This window comes from Chinchilla lanigera, unplaced genomic scaffold (genome assembly GCF_000276665.1).
Source record: "Chinchilla lanigera isolate Chin_1 unplaced genomic scaffold, ChiLan1.0 scaffold00064, whole genome shotgun sequence".
NCBI classification, from domain to species: Eukaryota; Metazoa; Chordata; class Mammalia; order Rodentia; family Chinchillidae; genus Chinchilla; species Chinchilla lanigera.
In genome coordinates this window covers 6030348-6055081 of record NW_004955465.1, presented here as the reverse complement: position 1 = coordinate 6055081, position 24734 = coordinate 6030348, and the positions used below count along the sequence as shown (strand labels likewise).

General features: G+C 51.9%; 2 protein-coding genes across 2 annotated transcripts in view; one reads left to right on the top strand and one right to left on the bottom strand.

Moving 5' to 3' along the window:
• Bmp6 (bone morphogenetic protein 6) overlaps nt 1-1482 on the top strand; it is a gene marked incomplete in the record, with an annotated part of 147655 nt that extends 146173 nt beyond the window's left edge. The window contains 1 exon segment of the mRNA XM_013521839.1: nt 2-1482. Coding sequence (XP_013377293.1) covers nt 2-151 — 150 coding nt within the window.
• Nucleotides 1303-21076, bottom strand: Txndc5 (thioredoxin domain containing 5 (endoplasmic reticulum); the record flags this gene model as incomplete). The annotated part of the gene is given in 9 exon segments (XM_005398850.2): nt 1303-2856; nt 3567-3696; nt 5326-5408; nt 7808-7951; nt 8532-8618; nt 10482-10597; nt 12897-12993; nt 16924-17029; nt 20927-21076. Coding segments are annotated over 9 exon segments (1036 nt in total), but the record flags the coding sequence as incomplete, so codon positions are not given.
• Between the last annotated feature and the right edge of the window lie 3658 nt (nt 21077-24734).

Sequence of the window (24734 nt, the reverse complement as noted above, 5' to 3'; positions counted from 1 at the left end):
GGTTCACCTTATGAATCCCGAGTATGTCCCCAAACCATGCTGTGCACCAACCAAACTAAACGCCATCTCTGTTCTTTACTTTGACGACAACTCCAATGTCATCCTGAAAAAATACAGGAATATGGTTGTGAGAGCTTGTGGATGCCATTAACTCGAAAGCAGTTGCTGGGGACATGCAGCCCGCCTTGGAGTCCCGGATTACACCTGCCTTAGAAACCTAAAACGAAGCAGCACATTGGAAATGGGGTGAGGAGACTTTCAAAGCATCTCATGCTGGTGCCTTATGAGGTGCCCAAGGAAGATGTCCAAAGGACCTCGCTAATAGCTTGCTCACCTCATGAATGTGTGAGGTGCCGGTCTACAGGGCACGGAGTTGAGGTGTTTGGAGTGTGAGATCTGGGAACTGCAGAAACACAACTCTGAGGCCCCCTCTGCCCCCTAAAATTAGGCTTCGCTTTAGATCAAGCTCTTTGTGTTGTTAGTGAAGAAGTAGGAAAAGGACTCTTGGAGGAGTGTTAAGTATTCCTGGATAAAGCACCAGCTGCTTCTATAGTATTGATCAAAGCAGTTTTCAGAGATTGGAGGGGGCCTCTATTCCCAGGGGCGATGAGTTCTTACCGGGTCAGCAGCCTGGACCCTACCAGGGCTCTGCAAAGGTGCCTTTTGTCTCGTTTGTTACATGTTCGCACTAGCTCCCTTCGTGTGAAAATGTCCGTATTTCAGTCCAAACAAAACCTCCCATTTCCACGCCCCTTTTGCTACAACTAAAAGCAGAGCAATTGATCTTGAGGCTGCACAGGGTGCAAAGTGGGTGCAGCAGCTTTCATTGTAACCACGCCACATCTGAAAGCAACTCCGCACCGCTCCTGTACAGGACGGGCTCTTTGCAAAGCTCATTAACTTCTGGAGCACTGGCTCTAATATCTCATCCACCCATTAGCGTGGTCCTTTGCCGTCCACCATACAGTACCAGGGCGGCATGGTGAGGGCCCACGAGGGAAGCCACCCTGGGGACAAAGGGGCGCCCTGGCCCAAGAGTGGGTTCCTGGAGGTGAGTGTGCTGTTTATGAACCGAAATCACAATGTTCTCTCGTAGAAAATGAAGATACAGATTAAATATTAGAGTATTTTTAAAATGTCTTTTTCACAATCATGTACTGGGAAACCAATTCATACTAAACTGATTAAATAATACATTTATAATCTATAAGTGTTTGTACTTATAGCTTTTTTTGTAAATAGAAACTAATTTATTGTCTGTTTCTTATCCATTTTGCTGTAACATTTAAGGAAATACAAGACTTTTGTTTTTAAAGTTTATTTAGAAAGTACAGTGTAAACAAATCGTACCACCGTGATCTGAATACAAGACTCATGATGCAAAGCGGAAGCCACTGGAGCTCTGGCCTTCTTGAGAAAGCTGGGTTCTTTGACTGCACGCCTGTGAACCATGCGCGATTAATAAAGATGTCCTTTAAGGCAGAGGCTGGCAGAGACGCTCCTCTGTTCCCTCCTGCCTCAGACGGTAGACGTGGTCTTGTTCTGAGCGTCTTTCCGCCAGCTGTGCGTGCACAGTGTGCCCGGGAGGTGGGGGGAAGGGGACCGGCCACAGAATGGTTATCACAAAAAGGAACTCGATGGGAAAGAACACAGACACGTGTCTTAGTCCTACAGCTGCTTGTGCCCAAGAGGACAATAAAAATCTTTAATAACCAGGACGGTGTGAGTTAGGACGCCAGCATCGGTACCTGTGCAACCCTGCCGACTTCAGTCTTCGGAAAGAATCCCGCTGTTCATACCTTATAAGGCCGACCTCCTGGAAGGCAGACAACATACAGCAAGCCGCTACAAGGACTACTGAGGAGCAGGAGCAGAAGCTGTTCCGAGGGGCCCGGAGCGGGGCTGCAGGTCCCTGGACACCCAGGCCTAGAAGCCTGGTATGGTCCTGCTGCGGAGACAGCAAATGCAACCAGAACCTGCTGAGCGCTGAGGGAGTGGACAGGACCAGCCACCGTTCTAGGGAAGACATCAGGATCTTAATGTGCACACGGACCTGGGCTGCACGCTCATGCTAGGAACTAAGGAAATCTCTCGCCTCGTGAGTAACAGACAGCAGCAGACTGCACAGCGGCTGACTTGAGCGGTGCCCGCACGGAGGGAGGCCTCAGACGCGCCACTGCTTTCCTTACGGCCGGCCTCTTGCACTGAGAAGAAACAATGGAAAATCCAGATCTTCCAGAGCGTGGGTTTTTGTTTTGAAATTTGCTCCAAGCTACAGACCAACCATGTCATTAGTAGTCGATTATGACCTTCGGATCAGAGAGCCATCAATCCCGCCACAAAGCCACCTTTCCACGACTCCAGGGCAGTTAAAAAAACTAGGCTTTTGGATGATGCTTCTGCCCAAATCACTTGCAAGTCAAAAACAGTCCAGCAATTTGATTTCCCTCGACTCCACGTTAGTCTCAAAGGAAACCACTGAATTTCATCAAGGAAAGTTAAAGGGGGCGGATCACCCCGAAAATACTGTTTGCACAGTGACCAAGAATTACACACTGACTTAGAGAAACTTAAGAATCTGCAGCGTGTGTTGGCTTAAACACACACAGAGAAGATACCGCCAATTTAGTACATTTAGCTCTGTGAGTCACCACCACGGAAACTCGGACGTCCGCGCCGCTCCTGTAGGCCTGTACGCCGGCGCTGCGGGACGGGCGGCTTCCAGCAGGGTCTCTACAGCTCGTCTTTCGCCTGGCGCAGAACGAAGTGGTGTAAAGCCTCAAGGTCCCTACCGCCGCTGTGCTCGCTCACTTTCTTACCACCACGGAAGAGCAATAATGTGGGATAGCCTCGGACCTTTAAAAGAAACAGAAAAGGCTGAAAACCAGGGGCTGGGATCACACTCGATTGCTTACACCAGGTAGACTCACACAGCTGAGGCTGGGACATCCCAGGGCTAATTTTTAAGGATGTATTTAGATGATAAAAGGCCCAGTTTAGAAAGCAAAGCCTTAGGGAAGGTGTTCGCTTCCTGATCCAGAGTTGCAGTGAAGATTAGTGTCACGGCAGCGACGTTACCCAGTCTTTAAACGCACATAGCTTTGGACCGGGGGACTTGGGAGCGTGCACTCAGACCACGCCTTCACCTCTACAGACACACTGCCCTCGCTCCTGTAAGAATTTCCAGGCACAAAACATGACTGTTTCTATTAGTGAGTGAATGACATCTGTTACATCCCAACCTAATGAGACTCCAAGGTTTCCAATGAAGTGATACAGGCGGGTGGGGCCGGGACTGCAGGGGAGAGGGCTCCGCGGTGGAGCCTACCCCGCCTCCTGTGTGTGGGTCCCCGGGCCTGGCTCCCAGGACCACGACGGCAAACATGATCAGAAGAGTACCAACCACCGCTCCCCGGGGCCGTGAGACTGTGCCAACAGCTCGGGCTGAAGACAAGAGTGAAACCAAACTTCAAAGGTCACAATCTGTTGTGTCCCTGACACCCATTCCCAGCCCCTGGAGACCCTGCCCGTGCCCAGGCGCCCAGCCTGCCGCCGCCAGGACTCACCGAGTACTTGCTGCACACGTCCCGCTCCGCTGTACAGTCAACCTCAGCGATCTTGACCTCTGCCAAGCCAGGGAATTCCTTTTTGGAGAGTTCCTCCCAGGTGGGTGCCAGATTCTTACAGTGACCGCACCTGGGGACAGAACGGCGACCGCCGTGTTGAGGGCATTCACCAAGCCTCGTTTCTTGTATGAGACGGTCAACAGCCACGTAGGAACTCATACATCATCACATCCCCCAGGTGCACACTCATCCCTCCTCCCCTGTCCCAAGCAAGGAATTGCAAACCATCCAGAGTACACTTTCGGGTAACCTGATAGGTGGTCACAATTTTTAAAAAATCATTTGAATGCTGAGAACATTTTAGGGTTTAACACTGTCAAATTTCAGAACTTCATTTTCTTGATGGGTCAGTGACTCAGACCGGCCGTGAGGAAGTCCGGCTCCCGCCTTCCCTTCCCTCCGTGTATCATTCTCGTTTCCTTCTGACCTCGTCCCGCTACATGGGCTCCTCCCCTCCGTCAAGGGATCACCTTTCCTCACGGCTTTTTATCCCTGCCATCGCGGTTTCCCTTGAGGACCTTCGGGTCGGACAGGTGCACAAGCAAAAGTGACGTGGAAGGACCTTGCTGGTGCCTGTTCAGGTGAAGGATCTCACACTCTCCTACGCACTCTGCTTGTCCAGCTTCCGTTTCACAGCTGAGCACAACGAGAGCCGAGGGACTCGAAGGACACACAAGTTCATAGAAGGTGTGATGGAAAACCATGGTGTCTTTAAAAACTGACCACAGTACAAATCACACTGCCATTACTGCCCTCACTTCCAACGCGCTTATCCTACTGTTCTTGCCACTTTCAGAAACACTTTTGAAGTCCTCTTTTGTGAATGTCTTTAGTTGTGCTGTTGTAACTGCCTCGATGTCTTAAATCGATTCAAAATGTTTACCTTCCACCGTCATTTGGACCGTGGGGAAGAGCCAGAAAGCGCACGGGGACAGATCCCACGGATGAGGACACACCAGTCTGCCTCTCCTTTGGCTGGAACCCGGCGGCAGCATTCGCTGTATTTCTGATCACATTTCATAAAGGCACTCCCAAAGGACAACTTCCAGAACTGCTTCAGAAAGCAGCAAGAACGCCAGGATGACAAGTGTGTTTGAAGTCAGAAGCATTCAGAGAGGGGTTAATGGCAATGAGTCTTTTACTGTAACGTATTTTAATTTAAACGTTCACCATATTTTCTGATCACCACTTGTAGGTCACAGCACGCCTTAGGACCTGTCCTCTTCCCACCTCATCAGACTGTCTCAGTCTCCAGTGATCTTACTTCCTTCATGTCCTGGTCCCCAGGGACCAAGTGGCAGGAACAGTTAGGTACAGGGGTCACATATGCAGTGTCTCCAACAGAAAGCTGAGTTCTCCTGGGTCTGTCTGTAACATTATTCCAAAGAAACCCAGGAGCTGAGCTGTATCATGTTCATTATTTAATGAAAATCTATTTGGAAAAGTAGCCAGACGCCATCAAACTTGTGTGTTTCCTCCAAAGTAGACTGAGCTTTAAGTTAACCTTCTCTATACACAATCCCAAGTGCCATGGCATGGGAACCTATCGAATACAGGGTGTGATGACAGCAGTTCCTCATCTGCTGGGTGAACGGGGTATCTGCTGCTGCTAAGTTTGCAAAGTTGGCTACTGAGCTGCAAACAGGCTGGCACTTAAACACACGGGAACAACCTAGCTTCTGTGGAAGCAGCCACTCACCATGGGGCGTAAAACTTGACAAAGGTGATTCCTTCTGCGATGGTGTCGTCGAAGTTCTTCTCAGTGAGTGCCAACACGGTGCTCTGCAGAGCAGAAACAGGGAGTCGGCCTTTTCTTTGCCATGCTGTCATGCATGCTCTCACGCCGCACACACAGCAGAGGCATCTGCCCGGGGCACAGGGTCCTGAGCTCGGCGGGACAGGACAACCTGTGCACGGGGGCGCACTGTCTTGTGCAGCCGGCCAAAAGCTCAGACACCAGGCCCATCAGCCCTGGAGGCTGCAGTGCAACTTGGACCTGCACCCCGAGCGTGCAGCCTGAGCTGTACATCCCTGGGCTGCCAGAAATCTCCTCATCCACCGCCTTCCCCTCCCCTCCCCTCCCCAGCAGCCGTGAACACTGACCTTCTCTGCCTAACAGAAGGGATCTAGGTACAATCGCACAGGCCACGATCCATGTGTCGTGTAGAACAGGCTGCTTTTGTCTATGTGCAAAGGAAATGCGCAAAACACTCATGCAAGATCTGGCTGGGAGTTTCCGGGGAAGGCCACTGTGTGGTCATCTTTAAAACAATTCCAGCCTGACTGTTCTTTGCGGGATTACGTCTGTGTGTTTCCAGAGACTGGCTATTTACCATGTGGCAGGGCCATCTCAGAACACTACCATCCCTATGTCTACAGACGCCACCACGGTCACTGCAAGGCTCACTCAGGGGTGGAAAACTTCATATGAACAGCTGTGGTGAAAGCCTCCGCAGCATATAATTATGTCAATCTGGGATGCCCTTTATAGCACACGGCACACACACTCACTCCTCTAACAGATGCAGTCGTGACGAACACACATCATCCTTCACTTCAACCCAAAGCTCAGCTTTCACTGACACCAGGGCCTTCCCTAACAGTAAGAGGCCACCCTGGGGGCAGGTGGCTCGGTTGTTTTTCTAGTTGCAAACCACCAGAGGTTCCTGGGGAGGGATAGTCCCAGCAAGTCACGTCAAGGGACCACAGTTACCCAGTCACCCTGAGGACCCCCACTGTCCCAGGTGCGAGAGTGGCACGTCATGTGGGAGGGAAGCAGCAGCGTAACGGCACTTGTCCACTGGTGTCTACCGAGACTAGTACCAGGAGCCCCACACAGCAAGGACATCACCCTCCACAGATACCCGAGTCCCTTGCACACAGGGTGGATAGTCTTTGGCCCAAATGCACACACGCACGCCTGGATGCTTCAAATCATCGCGAGCTGGTTTCTAACACCTAACACAATGTAAACGCACCATCCCCAACCATTGCACTGTTCAGGGAATGCCTAGGAAAACCCGTACACATTCAGAAAAAAAATTTTTAAACTAGTTTTCGGCGGCAGTTGGTTGACTCTGTGGGCATGGAGGGCCAGCTGAACTCTGCTCTGGAAATGATGAGAAAGGCCTTTCTTTTCCACACACATCGCCTCCCCGTGAACACGCTCACGCACTCCGCCTCCTGCTCTGGTCCTTCTCTGCGCTTGGTCCTGTCACCCAGCGGCTACGCCAGGCTCTCGGCGTCTCCTGACTCCACAGGAACCCTGCGCACCACAGCCGGACTTTACGCTTTCTCCTCCTGTCACACCCTTAGCTTGGGACTCATGGTCTCTCAGGGTCCATCTAGCAGCTCATCACATCCACACCTGCAGCTGCGGGTCATCTTCCTACGTTCACATCTGCTCAAAACCCCCAGGGGCTCCCAAGAGACTCAGGATGGAGCTGGACACCCCCAGCTGGCCGACAGGGTCACCACTCTCCAGCTGGGGCTCCCCACACTGCACCCCTCCCCCCGCCCACCCGGCTCCCTCCGGACCTGCCCTAAGCACACAGCGGTTCCACCGTCACGTCTGGGCTTTGTGCCTCCCCTTCGTGGCTCCCGAGTCCCATGTCCTGGACACGCTTGTCACAGCCCCCGTGACTCGGGCTCGCCTGTGTTTTCCCTTCTCCCCCACAGACCAGCCCCTTCCCAGGCAGGAAAACCTTGGTAGCCTAGGGTGGTGCCTGAAGCCTAACAGGGGCTTGAGGAACACAGAACAAAGACATCCAAAACCCCACGGAACCTCAATGAAGGAAGACCGCACCTCCGCACCTCGGGGCAGATCTGTCCAGACTGCGGAAGCCTCTCAGTCCCTGCACACTACCTCCCTGCTGCTGATCTCCCAGGGGCCACCAAGTTCTGAAAGTGACTAGAAGTGGCCCAGGGGGCGGCAGTTCATACTTCTCAGCAAACGGCCTGCACGCACAGGATCCCACAAAGTGACAGGTGGGACAGGAAGGGGTCTCGAGACTTCGCAACATCAGCTACTCTCAGGATCCGTCTCCTCTCGCATTTACAAGCTCCTACGGAGCACATCAGACTTGAACAAAAGGTTTGATGTTGACCGCCCCGGCCACTCTGTCCCTGTGTGAGGAGAACGCGCCCTCTGCCCACCCTGGCCCACAGCAGCGGGCACTCACCTTGTCCCCTGTGGGCTCCGCAGCCAGCGCAGGGTCCTCTGAGGGCTCCACGGTCTCAGGGGCTCCCATCTCTGGACCTTGCAGCTGCGATACCACGTAGTCCCTCAGTGACTCCAAGTCCCGCTTTCCCTTGTACTGATCCACCTGTCCGAGACCAGGGTCACAGGGAGAGGCCGCTGAGTTGCTTACATCACAGTGCTCTGACCATCGACATCCCCCCCGCCGTCCTTCCTTGGCTGTGGCTTGTCACACTGTGACGACAGCTCCCTCTCCCACCTAGCTGGCAAAGGAGAGACTGGAAACTGAGTGTGGCTTTGCGGGAGTCTAGACTGGAGGTGGCCAGCGGCCCATCAAGCTGCCTGGGGACTCAGACGCTGCACGCTGACCAGGCCCAGATGGAGGGACGGCTGAGCCGGCTGAGCACAGGCGTTACCCCTGCTCCCGGCTCTGTGAGGTTTGTCAGTGACTAGAACAGGGACCCCGTGTCTGGGCAGCTGGGTTAGTCTCATGATCACCTGAGCCACTGGAATGTTTCAAAATAGCAGAACAAGTGGTCTTTTCTCTCAGTTACCCAGATCTTATCAATTAAAGAGAAAAACATCTGTTCCATGGTACATATTTCTCCAAGCCAGTGCCCCAAGGCCATCAGCAGTGTTCACCGGAATGCGACACCCATTACACACTCAGCAGCTCTGCCCTCTGCAGCGACAAGAACCAGACACACCTTCCTTCCGTCTCGGAACCACAGCAGGGTGGGATAGCCTCGGACTTGGTTTTCTGAGCAGAGTCCGTAGTGCTGCGTACAATCCACCTGAAAACAAAGCACCATCAGTTTCCTCACGGCCTTATAGCTGAAGGACTTTCAGGGGGCTTGTACTTTAAAAGAGAAAGCTTTTTAAAATCCCACACTCTGTAGCATCTGTGCCAGCAAGTTGCGGTTTTTGGAGAGACTTCCTAGAAGCTACTCCACAATGCACCTGAGCTGAGGAACAGGGAAGGAAGATTTTTTTCCGAGAGGATTTAATTCAGTTGAAAACACCAATTCTTAGGAAGGAGCATTCCCTTTGAGCAGGGCAGCAACTGGCATCAGCGAACCTAGGCTGACACCCGGAAGGGGCTGCAGCCAATCTGCTATGAGCAGGACCCTTCTGCGGGCTCAGTGCCAGCTTGGAAGCCTGCTCTCGGGTCACGCTTACGCAGTCTAAAACTCCACAGGGACGGGGATGCAGGGCTGAGGTGTGGTGGCACATGCTTAGCACGCAGGAGGTCCTGGAGGCGATCCCTAGCATCAGAAAAGAATTGTAAAAATGTCCGGCTGAGACTATTCTGTCCTTAACCCTGGAAGGTGAGTTTACCAATGATCACAGCTCTTCAAGCTTTATTTCACTTAAACCTTTAAACATTTTGCTTGCCCAGCACCCTCAAGAAACATGTTGCTCGGAATCACTTCTTTTTGATTTTCTCTTGGCATTAAAATGGGCTAAGCAGGACCCAGCTGTCTGACACTATGTCAGCACAGTACTTTCAGCACTAAGACTGCAGTGACGGAGGGTGGAAGGGTTAGCCTAAAGCGCAGGAGGCCTCACCCAAGTCACTGGAGGGGACCAGCATGCCGAGAGTCTGCCCGAACCCGACCCACCGCTCAGGCCTGGGCCGCCCAGGAGCCTCAGCTGAGACAAAGTTGTACAAATAATCTCCCATAAAAGTCCGTGAAATAACTGAGTAAGGACACAAGCAAGGGGCAAGGCAGAAAATTATAACTACTTCCAGGGGATGTTCAGTAAACACAAAATGACAATCACAGCACACATAATCAGAACACATTACCAAAAGTAACGGGCAAAAATGAAAATCTATTTAACAATAATGATTAGCATTTACTAAGCATTTGCTCCCTACCGAGGAACTTCCACCTTCACAAGCACACAGAGTATCTTGTCTGTTTTGCAGAGAGCGAGAAGTTTCACCGCAAATTTGGCCACTCACGTCTATCCGAACCCCAAAATTATGCTTTCGACCATCTCCCTGTCCTAAACAGATTGCCCTATTAACTATCATACCTAAACCCGGAGCGCTACTTCTGTATGTAGAGGAGCTCCATAGGAAAGTAGGAAAAATGAAACTGTTAAAAACAGAAATCCACGCAGGATGTCTGGGGTGTGCCAGAGAGTGGATAAGAGGAAAAGTGGCTCAGGGGCCACTCTGGGTAGTTCCAGAAAATTGGGTTCCAGAGACGTCACTGGATGCCGCTCCTGGCTTCTCTTATGTCATGTGGGAAAGGTCCCCGGGCCACAGTGAGAGCGGATTTTGTGCGAGCCAATGTGCAAAGCTGAGGGTCCTTAGGGTAGGCTCCGAGAGAGCACAGGCACCCACGGAACAGTCTCAGGGCCCCAGCCCGTATCTCAAAGAAGAGCTCCAGCTGCCAATTCAGAACTGGCCATCTCTTCCAAATAAACAAAGCAGCCAAGGTCATAATTTGTCCCGGTTGTGGAAAAACTAGCAAACTCAGAACCAGGCTGCCATCTGCGAAGGTGAAAGGAACTGTCAGGTGGCACACTACATGGAATGAATACATCCAGCTTGCGACTCTGCACGTGGAATGAATAAAGGGCTAGCTGCTAATTAACCCGGCCCAATGCAGTCTATTTCCCGTTTAATACTGGCTTTCGCTTACCTTGCCAATCTTGACAGTTTCCGAATGTTCGAGGCCCAAAGCCAGCTGCTCCCAGGTCGGGGCCAGGGCTTTGCAGTGACCACACCACGGAGCGAAGAACTTGATGAAGTGGTCGCCTGTAGGGGATGCCAAGGCAGAGGAGGAAGGGAAAGAGGCACTGTAACTTAGGTCAGACCCACCGAGGGCTTTCACTGAAGAATCAGATCTTTGTCCTCTGGCTTAGCAAATCTCAGTTCAGTCCCAACCTCTTAAATTGTACAGTGACCACACATAGAAAATCCAGGGATCTTCAGCAGTGCTCACAATAAAACCAAATTTGCCACCTCTGGAGGAGAGCAGGGAACCGACTCATAGGTAGAAGGCTAGCAGCAAAGTCAGAGAATCAGGTATTTACCATCAACTAAGCAAGTGATAAGCCAGGGGGACTTTCTCTCGCTAAAATAAGGCAAGAAGCGATGCCGGAATCAGGAGTCACACTTGACAACGTAACGAATGGACGCTTTTGTGACTGTGAGGGCCAGGCCCATGGTGAACAGAGACTGGACATTCTGCCACCAGCAGCCATGAAGTCTTCCTCTGCCTCCAGAACACATCACGCTGAGACCACATCCCTAGATCAGACACTGGCTGACAGGAAACAGAGAACTCTGGGAAATGGGTAAACCTCTCGTGCGAGTTCAGTCAGCAAAGTCCAGACTGCGGGGAATGAACTGTGCTTAGCAAACGGAATGCACAAAAGAAAGTGCTGCGATGGGGGGCCAGGCAGCTCGGAGAGGCCCTCAAAGAGGGACAAACAGATGCCTGGACCGAGCGTAGTTATGTCCTGCTAAACCTCCTGTAAGCTGAAAATGCATTTAATAGCCACACAAATACAACGAAAAGTTGAAAAACCCTAAGTCGGACTGTGGTGAGTCACAGCTACCTTTATATGAACATGACCAGACGAAATGCCATGCTTGGGAGTGCACACGTGAGCCCCAAAGACAAACAGTTTTCACAGAGGGCAGGAGAGCGCCACCTCAGGCAGTGAGGGAGGGCAGGAGGACGGACGGTGGCCTGGATGGGGCCTGAGAGGCTGGACGGGGGTCCCAGGACAGTTCACTTTACCAAGCGCCACATCTGCGTTCTGTACCTGTGCTATGTTCTGCCGTACAACAGAAGGTGTGAAAAACAGCATCACCCTCTCGGCCAGGGGAGAAAAGAAATCACACCCTCACGACATTATCCAGACACTGATGGTCTCTATCTGAGCTGTCCCACTCCGGTGTCAAGGTGACTCCAACCTGAGCCCAGGCTGTGGCCAGGGGTGAACAGGAAGGTAGCCTGGCTCCCAGCAGGACGGCTCTGCCACGCCAACGCTCACTGCAGTGATGGCCGCGAGCGAAACGCAGAAACGTTGATTTTAAACCCAGCACCTGATCTGTGAGGCCGAACCTGGCCTAACCGGGGTGTGTGCAGGCGGCAGGTCACTACCAAGCTCCCTGCTAGTGGGCGGAGCGGGATCTGCAGAAACCCAAGCAGAGTACCCCTGGGAAACCAGCAGGCACGGCAAGATCCTCGTCCCTCTACAGGACGCCCCCAGGAGCAGCAGCAGGGACTTGCCATAGGAGGCTACCTGGGCAGAGCACCCTGCGAAGAGCCCAAAGTGAATCTTCTACAGCGGAGCGCACGCTGGGGCCCCACTGCTGCTCGGCTGAAGGCAGCCCACTGAGTTATTTAGCCAGTGTGTGAGGGGACAGGAGGGGTCCGACTCCCGGCAGCGTAAGTTACAAGGCCACACGCGATCTGGAGCCTTTCTCACACCACTTTCCGCCCAGCTTCGGGAGGGTTTCTCCCCACGGCAGCGCTGGATAATGGGAGCCAGCACGGAAGCTGCATTTGGTTTCTGGCCACTGGGCCCACTTTTCTGAACACCGAAACACACCCATGCGAACAGGGACCTGAGGGTTATTCACGTGGGAGAAGGCAGGCTGAGCATTCTTACGTTTAGGAGACCGCTTCCAAAGTATGAAATGTGGTAGAGAAAGATACTTTAAGTGTAAAGAATACCTAAACTTCTGTTTAAACAGGCGGAAGTACTTGTGTGTGCCTGAGGTCAGTAAGCATGACCAACGCTAATATAAATACTTTCCTATCCACACTGGGTATGAACTATGCAAATTTGTAATTTGTGAGCTCCAACCTGCCACCCTTCAGGCCTTAGCTTGGCACTGGGCCTGATGTGCCGATGGGGGCAGAGAGCAGAGGAGAGGGAAGCCTGAGAGCAGATGCACTAGACAGCAGTCCTCACAGGTTCCGTAGAGCTGCTGTCTGAGCCCCAGTGCTGAGGAAGAAAAGCCCTGCAAGTCACAGATCCTGGCACTGACTCCACGAAGCAGGCAGCATCGCCCATGCCCGCCAGGCTCGCCCCCTTACCTTGTGCAATGTGCAGCTCGAAGTTGCTGGCCGAGAGCTCATACAGCCCCTGCTTGAGCTCGGGCGCTGTGGGAGGTTCTACTTCTGGCTCTGGTGTCTAATAAGAAGAAACAAAACAACAGTTAGTCTGCGCACACATAGTGCAGCATCCACGTGGCCTGCCTGGGTCTACACTTCCTGCAGATGCTCACCTGTACCTGCCGGCCTCGCTCCAGTATGAAGCCAGCATGCTGAGCAAGGCCAGGGCAGGGATCGCTTCTGTCAGGCGCTTCCCCAGCAAGCCCCTTGCCAGCCTAGGAGTGAAGCTCCTGGGCAGCCAGTGACAGCTGTCCCCACGCCAAGACCCAAACGAAGAGAAGCTGAAGGACAGTCCCGCCCCAAACCCAGTCCTCTGCTGTGAAGTGGAAGCTGAGATTTCGGAGACTACAAAATCAGCTTCCTGATGGGCCAATGCAGAGGGACTAGTATCTAAGGACACAGAGAAGGCAAGACGGACACAGGAGAACCCACCAGGGAGCAGGAGGGCCTGGCTACTCTTGGTTCCCATGAGTGGGAGGAAAATGGGGAAGGAAGGTCACACATACACTGTAAAGGGAAAAGGAAGTGACGAGTGGGGGAATCCGGTCCACAAGGGGGAAATCCAGTAAACGAAAAGCAGCGAACAGAACACCATGGGGCAGGCTTCACAGGCTGTGCTTTCAAGAAAGAATGCAAGTCACACCACTAAGTTTGGGGCAGAAGCACAAAGAAGGAAGAATGGCTTTTAAAAGACGCTTCTGCCGGTACAGCAGGCCCCTTGCTCCGTAGCCAATGTGTCCCAAGGCCCCGGATACTCACTATCAAAGGGGCTACTACTAAACACGCACCATGCTGTGATAAGGTTTAATTTATAAGTTAGGCCCAGTAAGAGGTTAATAGTAATAATAAAACAGAACCATTATAACAAACTGTAATAAAGTTATTGAAAGCTCACAAATTGTTTATTTCTAGATTTTTCCATGTCATATTTTCACACCTTGGGTAACTAAAACCACGGGAAGCGGAAGGCCGGATAAGGGGGACACAGCCAGCCCAAGGGGGACACCGAGGTGCACATGTAGTGCCTGTACTGCTATGTGATGCTGAACTTCCCAGGTTTTGAGGCCAGGTACATGTCTGGCTTCCAACCAAAGTAACCAGAAGAAGAAAAGATCATGGAATCCGTGTTTTGCTGCAGATACCTGGTGCATATTACTAAGTTTTCATCTTGCAGTTCAAGTTCCTATTAAAGGAATATCCTGGCTTCGTGGTTAAAGTGCTGATGGCCCAAAGCCTTGAGGAGCTGTAATCGGAAAGCAGGTGAAGTTCTGCTTTCTGCCCCTGGCTTGTCCAGGCTTCCAAAGTGCTAAGTGCCGCAAGGGGCAGGACCCGGTGAAGGACGGAAAGGGAACAGGCGGCGGGTCCAGAGAAGGTGAGGTGAGAAGCCACGTGTCACCCGCCCTGAGACACGCAGAGGGCTTTCGGCAGCGAAACATTCGTATGCAGCAGCTCCACGCGTGCTCCTTGGCACACACCAGCCGACCCCCACCTATACGGAGGCCGTCCCACCCCCCAGGGAAGCAATCTGGAAATGCCCATCAGGAGCCATGAAAATGGTCCTTTTTTTGGCTTTGCAATTATGTCTGGGAATAAACTCTAAAAACCCTCACTTAAAAGAAAAGGAAATAATTTTTTACAAAAGAAAGGGAAATAATTCTTTACAAAGATAAATGTTCCGTACAACACTTCTGATGACTGAATGAAATATCTACAGATAGAAGAAACACGCTATGGCAAATCCATGATATGATAACACAAACTATAATCAAACTACATAAAATCGCTAAGGAAAATATTTATATGATTATTTAACTCTATAAAAGCAAATACAAATATAAAAATTGGGGCAGAATGTAAAAAACAGATTTTCTTATGTTTGTAATTTTTTCTGTGTTACCATAACTCTAAGGGGAAAATTCTAAATTTACTCTGCACAAATATAAAAATGTACACATTAAGTTATTTTGGTAAAAATATAGATGAAAAACTTTTTTAAAAGCCTCCCCTTAAAAAGCTAGATTCAAACTGAAAAGTGTTTCTGGCTTGCCATGCAAATTGAGCGTTCCTAATCCAGGATCCAAAATGCTTCAAAGCCTGAAACCAGTGACCCAACACAATGCCCCAGAACTCCACACCTGCGACAGGGTGAAGTCCAACAGCAGGCACGCGAAGAACACTGCAAAATCTACCATCAGGCTTCGCACGGAAGGGAGCCCAACAATATAAATGAATTTCATACCAGGTGTAGGCCTCATCCTCAAGTTACCACATTATGTGTCTGCAAGTATTCCAAAATCCAAAAAATTCGAAAGCCTCTGACTATTGGAGGTCCCTGCTGTTCAGAGACTAAACCATGGAGCTCAGGCAGCCGCAGCTCCGGGATGGATGCCACGTGGCCGACCCTCCCCGGCCCGAGGAGCCAGCACACCACCTCAGCACATCTCCGCCTCTGGTACTCCACCCAAAGGTGCCACTTCCCCTAAGGGGGACTGGCTTGGGAGACAACGTCTTCACCAGGTGAAACCTTTCTGCCCTCCTCACACTGGCTGCTGCATAAAGTCGTAAAAGCCAGGCTTTCTGGTGCAAAGTTCATTTTAAAGGCTTTTTTTCTTTTTTGAAGCTACTGACTCTTTAAAGCTGTTCCTCCTCCTACCCAGTACCAGCCCCATTCAAAAGAGGACATTTTCACAGAGGAAGCAATGGGAAGTGACATCTCTATGAAAGTGACACCTGCTCACCCAGCTTTCCTGCCACGGCAGAGATGCAAATTTACTCTCGGAGAGGTTCACGGTTGCCCCGGGACCCACTATGAGATAAGTCTCTGGCCCGTGCCTGTGGAGCATCACACAGCAGCACTCCTCACCACAGGTTCGTTTCCAATCTGAGGTCTGGCGGAGCAGTTTCTGATCCGCTCTGCCATCTACAGAGAACACAGGCCAGAGCTGAGGAACCACACGCACCCGCTGCAACCCCAGCAGCTGCACCCGCTTCCGATCTGAGGGCGCCTACCCGATACAACACAGCACCTTAACCACAGACACTGCATTACATGCAGAAACATCCACACGCTTGCTGTTTCACCAAGGATGGGCAGCGGGGACTGCTGGCCACTGGTCCAGTCCCACCGACAGCAGCACGAGCCATGGAAGTCTAACCCAGCCTCCGTGGGCCGAGCTCCTACCATCCATCAGAAAGCACCGCACAAAATTATAACGATTATTATGATCCTTATGGTTTACAAAATGAACACTCCCAACATCAGCCAGGCAGACAGAGGATTCTACATTTTTCCTATCATTCTTACACTGCCCACCATTTTCTGATAGTCCCCTTCGTGCAGGGAGCTGCAGACACGGCAAGAGCACGGATGAAGGGTATTTCATTGTACTGTCAGCAGAGTTAGGGCCCCAGGGGATGAGGATTGGGAAGAGAAAGAATTCATGCTACGGGTACAGCCAGCAGGAACAGGGCATGGAGTGGGGCGAAGGTCCTGGGGAGAGGGGCCGAAGTGCCAAGCTGGCCTGGACAGGACACTCTGGCATTGCCTCGCCCCAGCTCCTGGTAGCCCCACGTCAACCCCGGTGCTGGGAAACTGCTATTCTCGCTCTTCACGGGGAGTGACAGGATGGCTATGCTGAGAAGTAACAAGTGCTCGTCTGTGAGACCAGAAAGTCAGCCACTATAAATGCCCCTGAGCACTGACACGGCCGAGGAGGGGGAGGAGGCGGGGGAGACGAGGTGGGCAAGTGGGGATCCCTGCTCAGGCTGGGGTTCCCTGGATGCTTCTGTCCACTTCTGTGCAGCTGGATATTTCCTTTACTTACAGCATCAATGAATTCTAAAGAATAGTCACTTTAAAACAATCGTCTTGATTTTTGTGCTACTCTTGGCCTCTGCCCAGTTAGACCCCCCAAAACGTAGGGAGCGGGGAGCAGGGAGGGGCACTCACAGCTGGCTCCTCGTTCAGCGTCTGCAGCATCCAGTTTTCCAGTGTCTGGAAGTCCCGAGGGCCCTGGTACTTCACTGCTTCCTGGCCGGGCTTAAAAAACTTCAGGCTGCAAGAACAGCAGAGCATTAGGCAAAGCACAAGCTTGGAGCTTCCCAAACCACTCTGAGAGGAGGGCCCAGTCTCATCAGGGTGCGAGTCTGCGCCCTCATTTAGGCAGCCAAGCAGAACACGAGCTGGCCAGGGCCCTCTCTGCCTCCCTCTGATAACGCCAGAAGGGAAGCAGAGGCAATGCTCTCGGAGGCGGTGTGTGCACACAATGAGAAGCGTTCAGAAGTTTCTGAGAGTGTTCAAGGAAACTAAAAGCCAGGCAAGAACCTGTAGCCACAATGCAGCTTTCCGTGCTCCTGCGCAGAATCTCAGGCTTCTCCCTGGGAGGTGTTTGTTACCCTTCCCAAGAAATGGTCAAAGGAAACTCCAGCTTGGTGCTTTGCTTTTATTTGCTAACTCGTGCATGCAGTACTGTGATATACAACAGAACATAAGACTACAGCACTGTACTTTACAGTGCAATCAGCAAAAATGACAGTACTGTTCTACAGAAGAAGCCACCTGCATCATCAGTCCGACTGCAGGCCATAAGTCCGAGCGATGGGTGGTAAGTCTGAACGGTCGTTAAACAGGCAGGTTGTTAAACGAGGGGTACGTGTACAATATATGGTACGGAGCTAATCTGTCTCTCTCCAAACGGAACAGCTGAAATTCTAACTCATAACCTCAAAATGGGACTCTCGTAAGAAACAGCATCTTTATAAGGGGAAATTTGGACAGAGAGAGATACACACATGTGATGTACACAAACACACACACACACAAAAGCCACGTGATCACAGGGTGCTGGGCGTGATTCGCATGTGCAGCAAGGAAGCCAAGACAGCCACCAGAAGCCAGAAGCGGAGAGGATCCCCTACAGGTTTCAGAGTTGGTGTGGCCCTACTGAATCCTTCGCTTTACAATTCCATCCTCCGGGACTGTGAGAAAATACATTCCGTTGTTTTCAGCCACCCACCTATGTGGTTCTTTGTTAAAGCAGCTGAAGGAGACTAACACTGATGCTATCCTCTTCTTTCCTGGCTCAGTGGAGCCCCTCAAACATTTTCCTGGGGATAGTCAGCTATTTCTAGAGGCTAGAGGGCCCCAAACTCCTCCCTCTGTAATCTTTTACTCCGGCCTGATGTGCCAGAGAGACTGACATAAAAGGTCACACTCTGACACAGCCCCCACGCTCAGGCTTTTCTGTTCACCACTGCTTCAGGCCCTTGCAGTGACTCCAGGGGGTGGGACTGTCTGAGAGATCCATCTACGACTGCCTCGGTGTGACTGCTCCACAACTCTGTTCTCAGCACTTCTGCAGGCCTCTGAGGGGCACGGGACTTCCCTCTCAGACTATTTTTGTTATAGCATGAGCTCATTTTCATTCTTAACAATACAACACTAGTGCCTGGGTTACTCGGGTGTGACCATATCTTCTAAATAAAAATGCAGCCAGGTGTGGTGGCACACAACTATAGTCTCAGCACTGGGGAGGCTGAGGCAGGACTGTCAAGAGTTTGAGGCCAGCCTGGGCTCCATAGTGAGTTCCAGGCAACCCTGGATTACATAGCAAGATCCTGTCTCAAAAAACAAACAAAAATAATAACATCAAAATAAAAATGAAGACACGTGACCCAACATGGGTCTTTTCAAGTGTGTGAATGGCATCCTGAAAATCTGATGCTGCAGCCTATGGCGTCTGACCGAGGCTGCGTGGAACCCTTTAAAGTTCCTTCCACCTACCCAGGACACGAGCCCTCTGAGCCCCATGAGGGCTCCAGTTTCAGCTGCCCCGGGCCATGCTGTGGGGCCGCAGGAACTCAGCAACATCAGACTGCAGAGGTACAGCCGACACATCGACGCAGGACCTACCTCTGGGAAGCAACAGGTCCCGGGAGCACTCACCCCTCTTCCTCTCCCCACCACCCCCAGCTGTTTCTCTGCAATGCTCTAGATCCGAACTGAGGCTACTTTAACATCAAGGCTATGAGGCACCGGGCAGCGGATGTCCTCAGCAAGGAGCACAGACAGGACGTCTCCTCCTGACTGGTCTGACACAATGTAGGCTGGAATGCGGCCACTTAGCAGGCAGCCACTGGAGACCAAGAGTTCCAGGGTCCTTTTTGGGAGTCAAGTTTCCAAATATAGGCGGAGCCCTAACCTTGCCTGGGTGTGTTCACATCAGTGTCTATGCACACACTGCCTCCATGGGTGGCACTGTCACCACTCTCCCTGAAGGGCGAGCATCAGGGCCAGAGCCACAGCGGACATGAACAGCAGAGCTGAGACTCCAGCCGGGTGTGTGTGCTCAAGCCCAGGGGTTCCCCGCATGTCTTCACGCTGCCTCGCATGTGGGAAGATCAGTGCTGATTTTATATGCGATCAGCACTCCCCTATATTCCTCAAGTAAGTACCAAATCCACAGAACTGGGTTCATTCTTAGCCGTGACTCAGATTTAGGTACCTGCAGGGTCCAGCCCCTCCCGCTCCTGCGGAAACAGCTTCTGCTGCGCAGGTGGTGCGGATCCGCCTCCAAGGTCCTGCCTCCCTGCCACAGTGACCACCCCGACACAACTCTCATCCACAGCACCCGTCACTCTCCACGGGACAGGGAGACGCTGAATGCAGCAGTTCTCTCACGTAGAGAGAGGAGCAGCAGAACCAGGACCCGAGGCCCAGCGCCGCATCTCGGAGCCGCCCACAGCATTTCAACTCATCCTCTCTGCCTTGGTTTGACTGTCTCCACCCAGGCGCCTGACATAAGCAGCTTAGGAAGAGGAAGGTTTACTCTGTCTCAGTTTTGAAGGTTCCAGTTTGCGGTGGCCTGTCCAGTCCTTTGGGCCTGCAGTAAACCCACACATCATGGTGGGGAGCAAGATGCCAGGGCAGCCAGGAAGAAAGAGAGAGACGGAGGGAGAGGTCTCCAATGTCCTCTCCTCCTCCCCCAGGTGCCACCTCCCGACAGGGCTACACCCTGGGAACCAAGGCTGTAACATGGGGACGTTCGGGGACACTTATTCACACCGCAGCAGTGCTGTAATCTGTGTGCTATAGCATAGCCCTGGATTACAGCTGTAATTGTTTCATAAAACCAGAAACACTCCTGGCAGTCAGGGAGGGAGCGGCCCCACCTGTCAGAACACTGCACTCTGGTTATCTTTCTTTCCAACAGAAGCAGCCCTGTGCTGATCACATGAGATGTAAGCCAGAGAAGGTGCTGAAGAAAAATGGTCACCAAAAGTTCAAGGCCAAACCAAGAGCAAAGTCTACATGTGCAGAGTGTGAACTGCACCAGGGGACACCATATATGTGGGATCTCAGACCCTCAGTCCAGTCCCCTAACATACTCTCCATCCAACACTGATGAATTAAAGGCTTTTTCCAACTGTTATGGTTTGAATCTGTGCATCCCCCCAAAGCCTCAAGCAGCCAGGCTTGAGGGGCAGGCTTTTAGAGTTTGGTGGGTGTGAGAGCTACACCCGCCCTGGGGTGAATAGTTTGCATATGTAAGGGAGAGGAAAAGAGTGCTTGAGGACATTCCTCCCCCATTCCGCCCTGGTGTGTGGTTGTTGCTTAGCTGTGTGCTGCTGCCCTGAGATGCAGCCTTTGCCAAGTGCCACTCTGCCTTATAATCTGCCAAGTACGGATTGAAACCTCCACAAACTGTAAGTGAAATAAACCTTTCCTTCCTTAATTTTGGGCGTCAGGTGTTTTGTCCCAGCAACGAGAAAAAAGTAACCAAGACACCAACAAAGTAGGTAATGCACCTGAAATAATGTTACATCAGGACCTCCTGCTCCATCCCTAATCTCCTCTCCCCTCTGACCTACACAGGAAGTTACCGCAGCACAGCATGGACTTTCTTGGCTGCAGAAAACTGCACACGGATGTGGGGACCGTTCCCTCCACTTACGTGGGGTAGCCACGCACTCCCTGGGCAGAGCACACGTCCGAGTCGGCCGTGCAGTCCACTTTAGCCACGTAGACCTTGGCATCTTCCATGCTGTTGTACTTGTCTCCCAGGTCATTCCATGTCGGCTGCAGCCGCTGGCAGTGTCCACACCTGCAGAGGTGAGAGGATGGGATGTTGAGGGCCGCCATGTCAGGAGTGTCAAGCCCTTCCCATCAGGCACTGGGCTGATATACACTGCGGGGGGCGAAGAGCACACAATTCCCTGCTTGAACCCCCTGGACAAGCGTCGCACAGTTCTCAGCACTGCCCCGGAACCCAGCACAACACCGTTCCAGAGCTTTCCTCTTGACCTCTATGCTGGAAGCCTCCTTCTCCCTGCAGTCCACCTCAGGGCTCCACTACAGCATCTGCAGTCCCTAACACTCTGTGTTCCCTGTCCCCCACCCCCGTGCTTTCTCCCTAAACATGCTGGCTGCAGGTGTTTTCGGGTGTCATTTTCTGCAGGCAGGTGACCTGAGCCCCATCTCTCTTCTCTTTTGGAAACCTCTGCCTTTCCCTCACAGCAGCAGCTTAGATACGCTTGTGATCATTGCTCCTTACCAGTCAGGTCTCTACCATCCAACCACATACACCACAAACGCAAGGCACTCAAAATTAAATCAACTCTGCATTTTTTCCATTGAGAAGCTAAAAGGGTACATTGTTTTAAAAAAGGAGTTTGTGGTCACTGAAATTTCTCAGGTTGCTATAACCAAGCATCACATATAATACTGCATGAATGTAGTTATGTGCACATGTTTTAAACTCAACCATCATTTAAATTAATATGCCAGTAGGATGATGGCTTCTGCTCGCTCTTGCCATGGTGGACGTCATTCCCCATCGCTAGACCTGCGGCTGTCTGAGTCACAGCGTGGATCAGCACCTTGCATCCGCAGCTGCCTGCGATGCCAAATCTGATTTCGGAATCAGACAGCACTGGAAACTTTATCCCAAGCTTCAAGTACAACCACATACTGTGGTGGCACTGGGGTGTGTTTGGGGTTTTTCCCATGTGTCTAGTAAGTATGGTATGCACGTCTACAGGGTAAGCCCTCGCTGGGCTGCTTTAAAAGTCAGGTTGTAGGAAAACAGAAAACAAACCAAACTAACTGCCCACTTACAAAAATACCCAGCACTGATACTTGTGATTTCTTCAAAATAATTCCTCAGTAAAATCTGTGAAACCTCTTTGGCTCTTTTCTGACACATGACCTCAAGAATAACCACCGAAAGGCAGCACTGAACAAGTCTGCTTCAAGCAAAGTGTCTTCTCTAACGAGCACTTTCTAGGCCAGCTAAGAGAGCTGAATTATTCCTGCTGAATAAGCGCCTCAAATACAGTATCACTCCCTCTTTCCTGGAAGATCACGGGAGGAAACCCCAGTGTCATGTTTAAATCCATATAGTTCAAGTGCCAAGACGGCAAACACTCTTTTCTGCTACTGTATTCCCCGCACTCAGTACATACTCAGTATATACTAAATGCTCGGCAATTTCTTCACTGAATTAAAAAAAGAAAGCAGCAGTGAAACTGAATTTGTGGAGTTCACATCTGTGATTCAGTGTGTGCTTGGGAGGTGGAGGAGGGGAGGGGACGCTCCGAGGGAGAGGAGCCAAGGGCCCCACGGCCCGAAGGGCGCCTGCAGTGGGAGGTGGGCTTTTTGTTCCCCGGTTCTGCTTCTTTCTGCGAGCATCTCACCACATCCAGTGCGAGCGTACTGTGCAAAGAACAGATGTGCCACCCAGTCGGGGCAGTGCTCAGCCAGAGCAGCGCGATCTGTTCTAAGGCTGGAGGGAACCCTGGCGGGGAGGACTGAGCGGGTGCAGGGTGCGGGCTGGTGTCCTTCTGGGCACCGTCCCAAAGGGCTTCCCCGGGCAGTTCTCATTCTGGAGTTTGGTCAGACATGCTCATTTCAGAATTTTACAACTCTTCTGCAACCTTGTAAGTTTTCTTGTCAAAACACAAGACCAGATTAAAAGCGAGGATAAAGAATTCTTTATCCTCGTTGGGCACTAAATCAAAGTTGTCCCTCATGGCCCCTCACTAAGCTGGGTTGTGCCTCCCCGCCCACAACCCCAGTAGCAGTGACAGAGCCGCAGGTGCCATCTAGCTGAAACTCCCGGTTTGGGGCCCTCGCAGCTACAGTGTGCACCCCTGGGACAGCCAGCTGCATTCCGTTAGCCCAGTCCTAACAGAGCAAGTAGTAGCGCAAAACCACCTGGTCCCAGCCTTGACCTCACTGCCACCAGGGTCAGCGTGACCCATGCGCGCAACGGAGGAGCTGTGACCCGATGTTGGCACAAAATCGATTTGGCAGGACAACCACACAGCTGCCAAGTTCAGAGCAAAAATACACAGATCTATGTTTTCATTACATCATGTCCTTGCCCCCAAATCACGCGAGGGCTTGCCACATTCCATGGCCTCTGAACCGGAAGAAGTGGGGGAGGGGTGGTTGGACGTCTTTGGTCTAAGGTCCAAACAGGACTTAAAAGCCTTTCAAAGGCCATCCCAAAAATCTACAGATCTCAGTAAGAAGCAAATAAAAATACATTCTTTCACTGGGGGCATCCCCCTAAATGTCCACAAATCCACACTGAATGAAAAGAACATTTACTGAACACCTAGTACCCACGCGGACCGGTCAGTCTCCTCTCTCCATCCAGGACCCACTAGCAGATATTTGCTGAGTTAGTCCAAAATTAAAACTCCACTAGCACTGAAGGGGATTTACTATGTCCACATGTCAATTTTTCTTCTTTAAAAAAGGGAAAAATACCCCACAGATTTATTCCACGAAACTGGCTCCCATTAAGTGCAGCAGTATAGTATTTAACTGGCATGGTTACTCCACGAGCGCTAGCACAAAGTAACTATTAACATCAGCTGACAGTTTTATGCTACAAAGTATTTCCTCTAGCATGGGTAGTTCTAAAAATTCAAGTTAGTTGGTTTTCGGGAACTTGAAACAAAACAATGTATTCCACAGATACATTGTTAATAAAGCGTGCTCATCAGCCAGACTGACCCAAAAAAGTTGACTTCACCCTATATGAGCTGAAATACAGTAACAGCCCGACTACGGGATTGGAGGCGAAAGTTTCTCCTACTTCAGAAGGAACAGTCCTGAAAAAAACATTTTTCCTCCACCCTTCCTACACCCCTTTCTCTGGCGGATCTCTCCTGAGCCCTGGGGGCAAATATTAAATCCCGCAATAAGCACAGCCAGCACTTCTGTAGGCCCTGGCAGGAGAGCACCGCCTGCGCTTGTACCCTGCGATAACTCCCAGGGTGAAGGGCTCGGCGTAGAGGCGAGGCCAACCAGAGAACCACAGAAGGTCTGACTTTTCACCCAGGGACTTCCCCACCTCACACGTAGAGAATGATCGGGTCCCAGGAGAGCTGGGAGGAGGTGACCAAGGACAGTTCGGGGTGTGGGCCGCCGAGAGGCAGTCAGTGGGGGCCCCAGAATTCGCACTCCTCCCGGTTTCCAGCGGTGGCACGGAGCCCCCTGCCCCGGGTAGCCCTTCCCTCGCGCGCGGTGGGGAGCCACACCTCGGGGCGTTCTCCTTTTTCACTTAAGCCCACGAAGGTGATCCGCCCCACGTCCACGGGTCGGGCAGGAAGCGAGCACCCCGGGGAGCAGCGGCCCGGGTCCCGGCCACGGCAGGCGCTGCGCTCGGCTCGCACGGGAAGTTGGGGCGCTGCGCAGGGGCGATGGGGGCGTGTGGGACCCCTCGGCGCCCCTCGCTCAGCCGCAGCCCG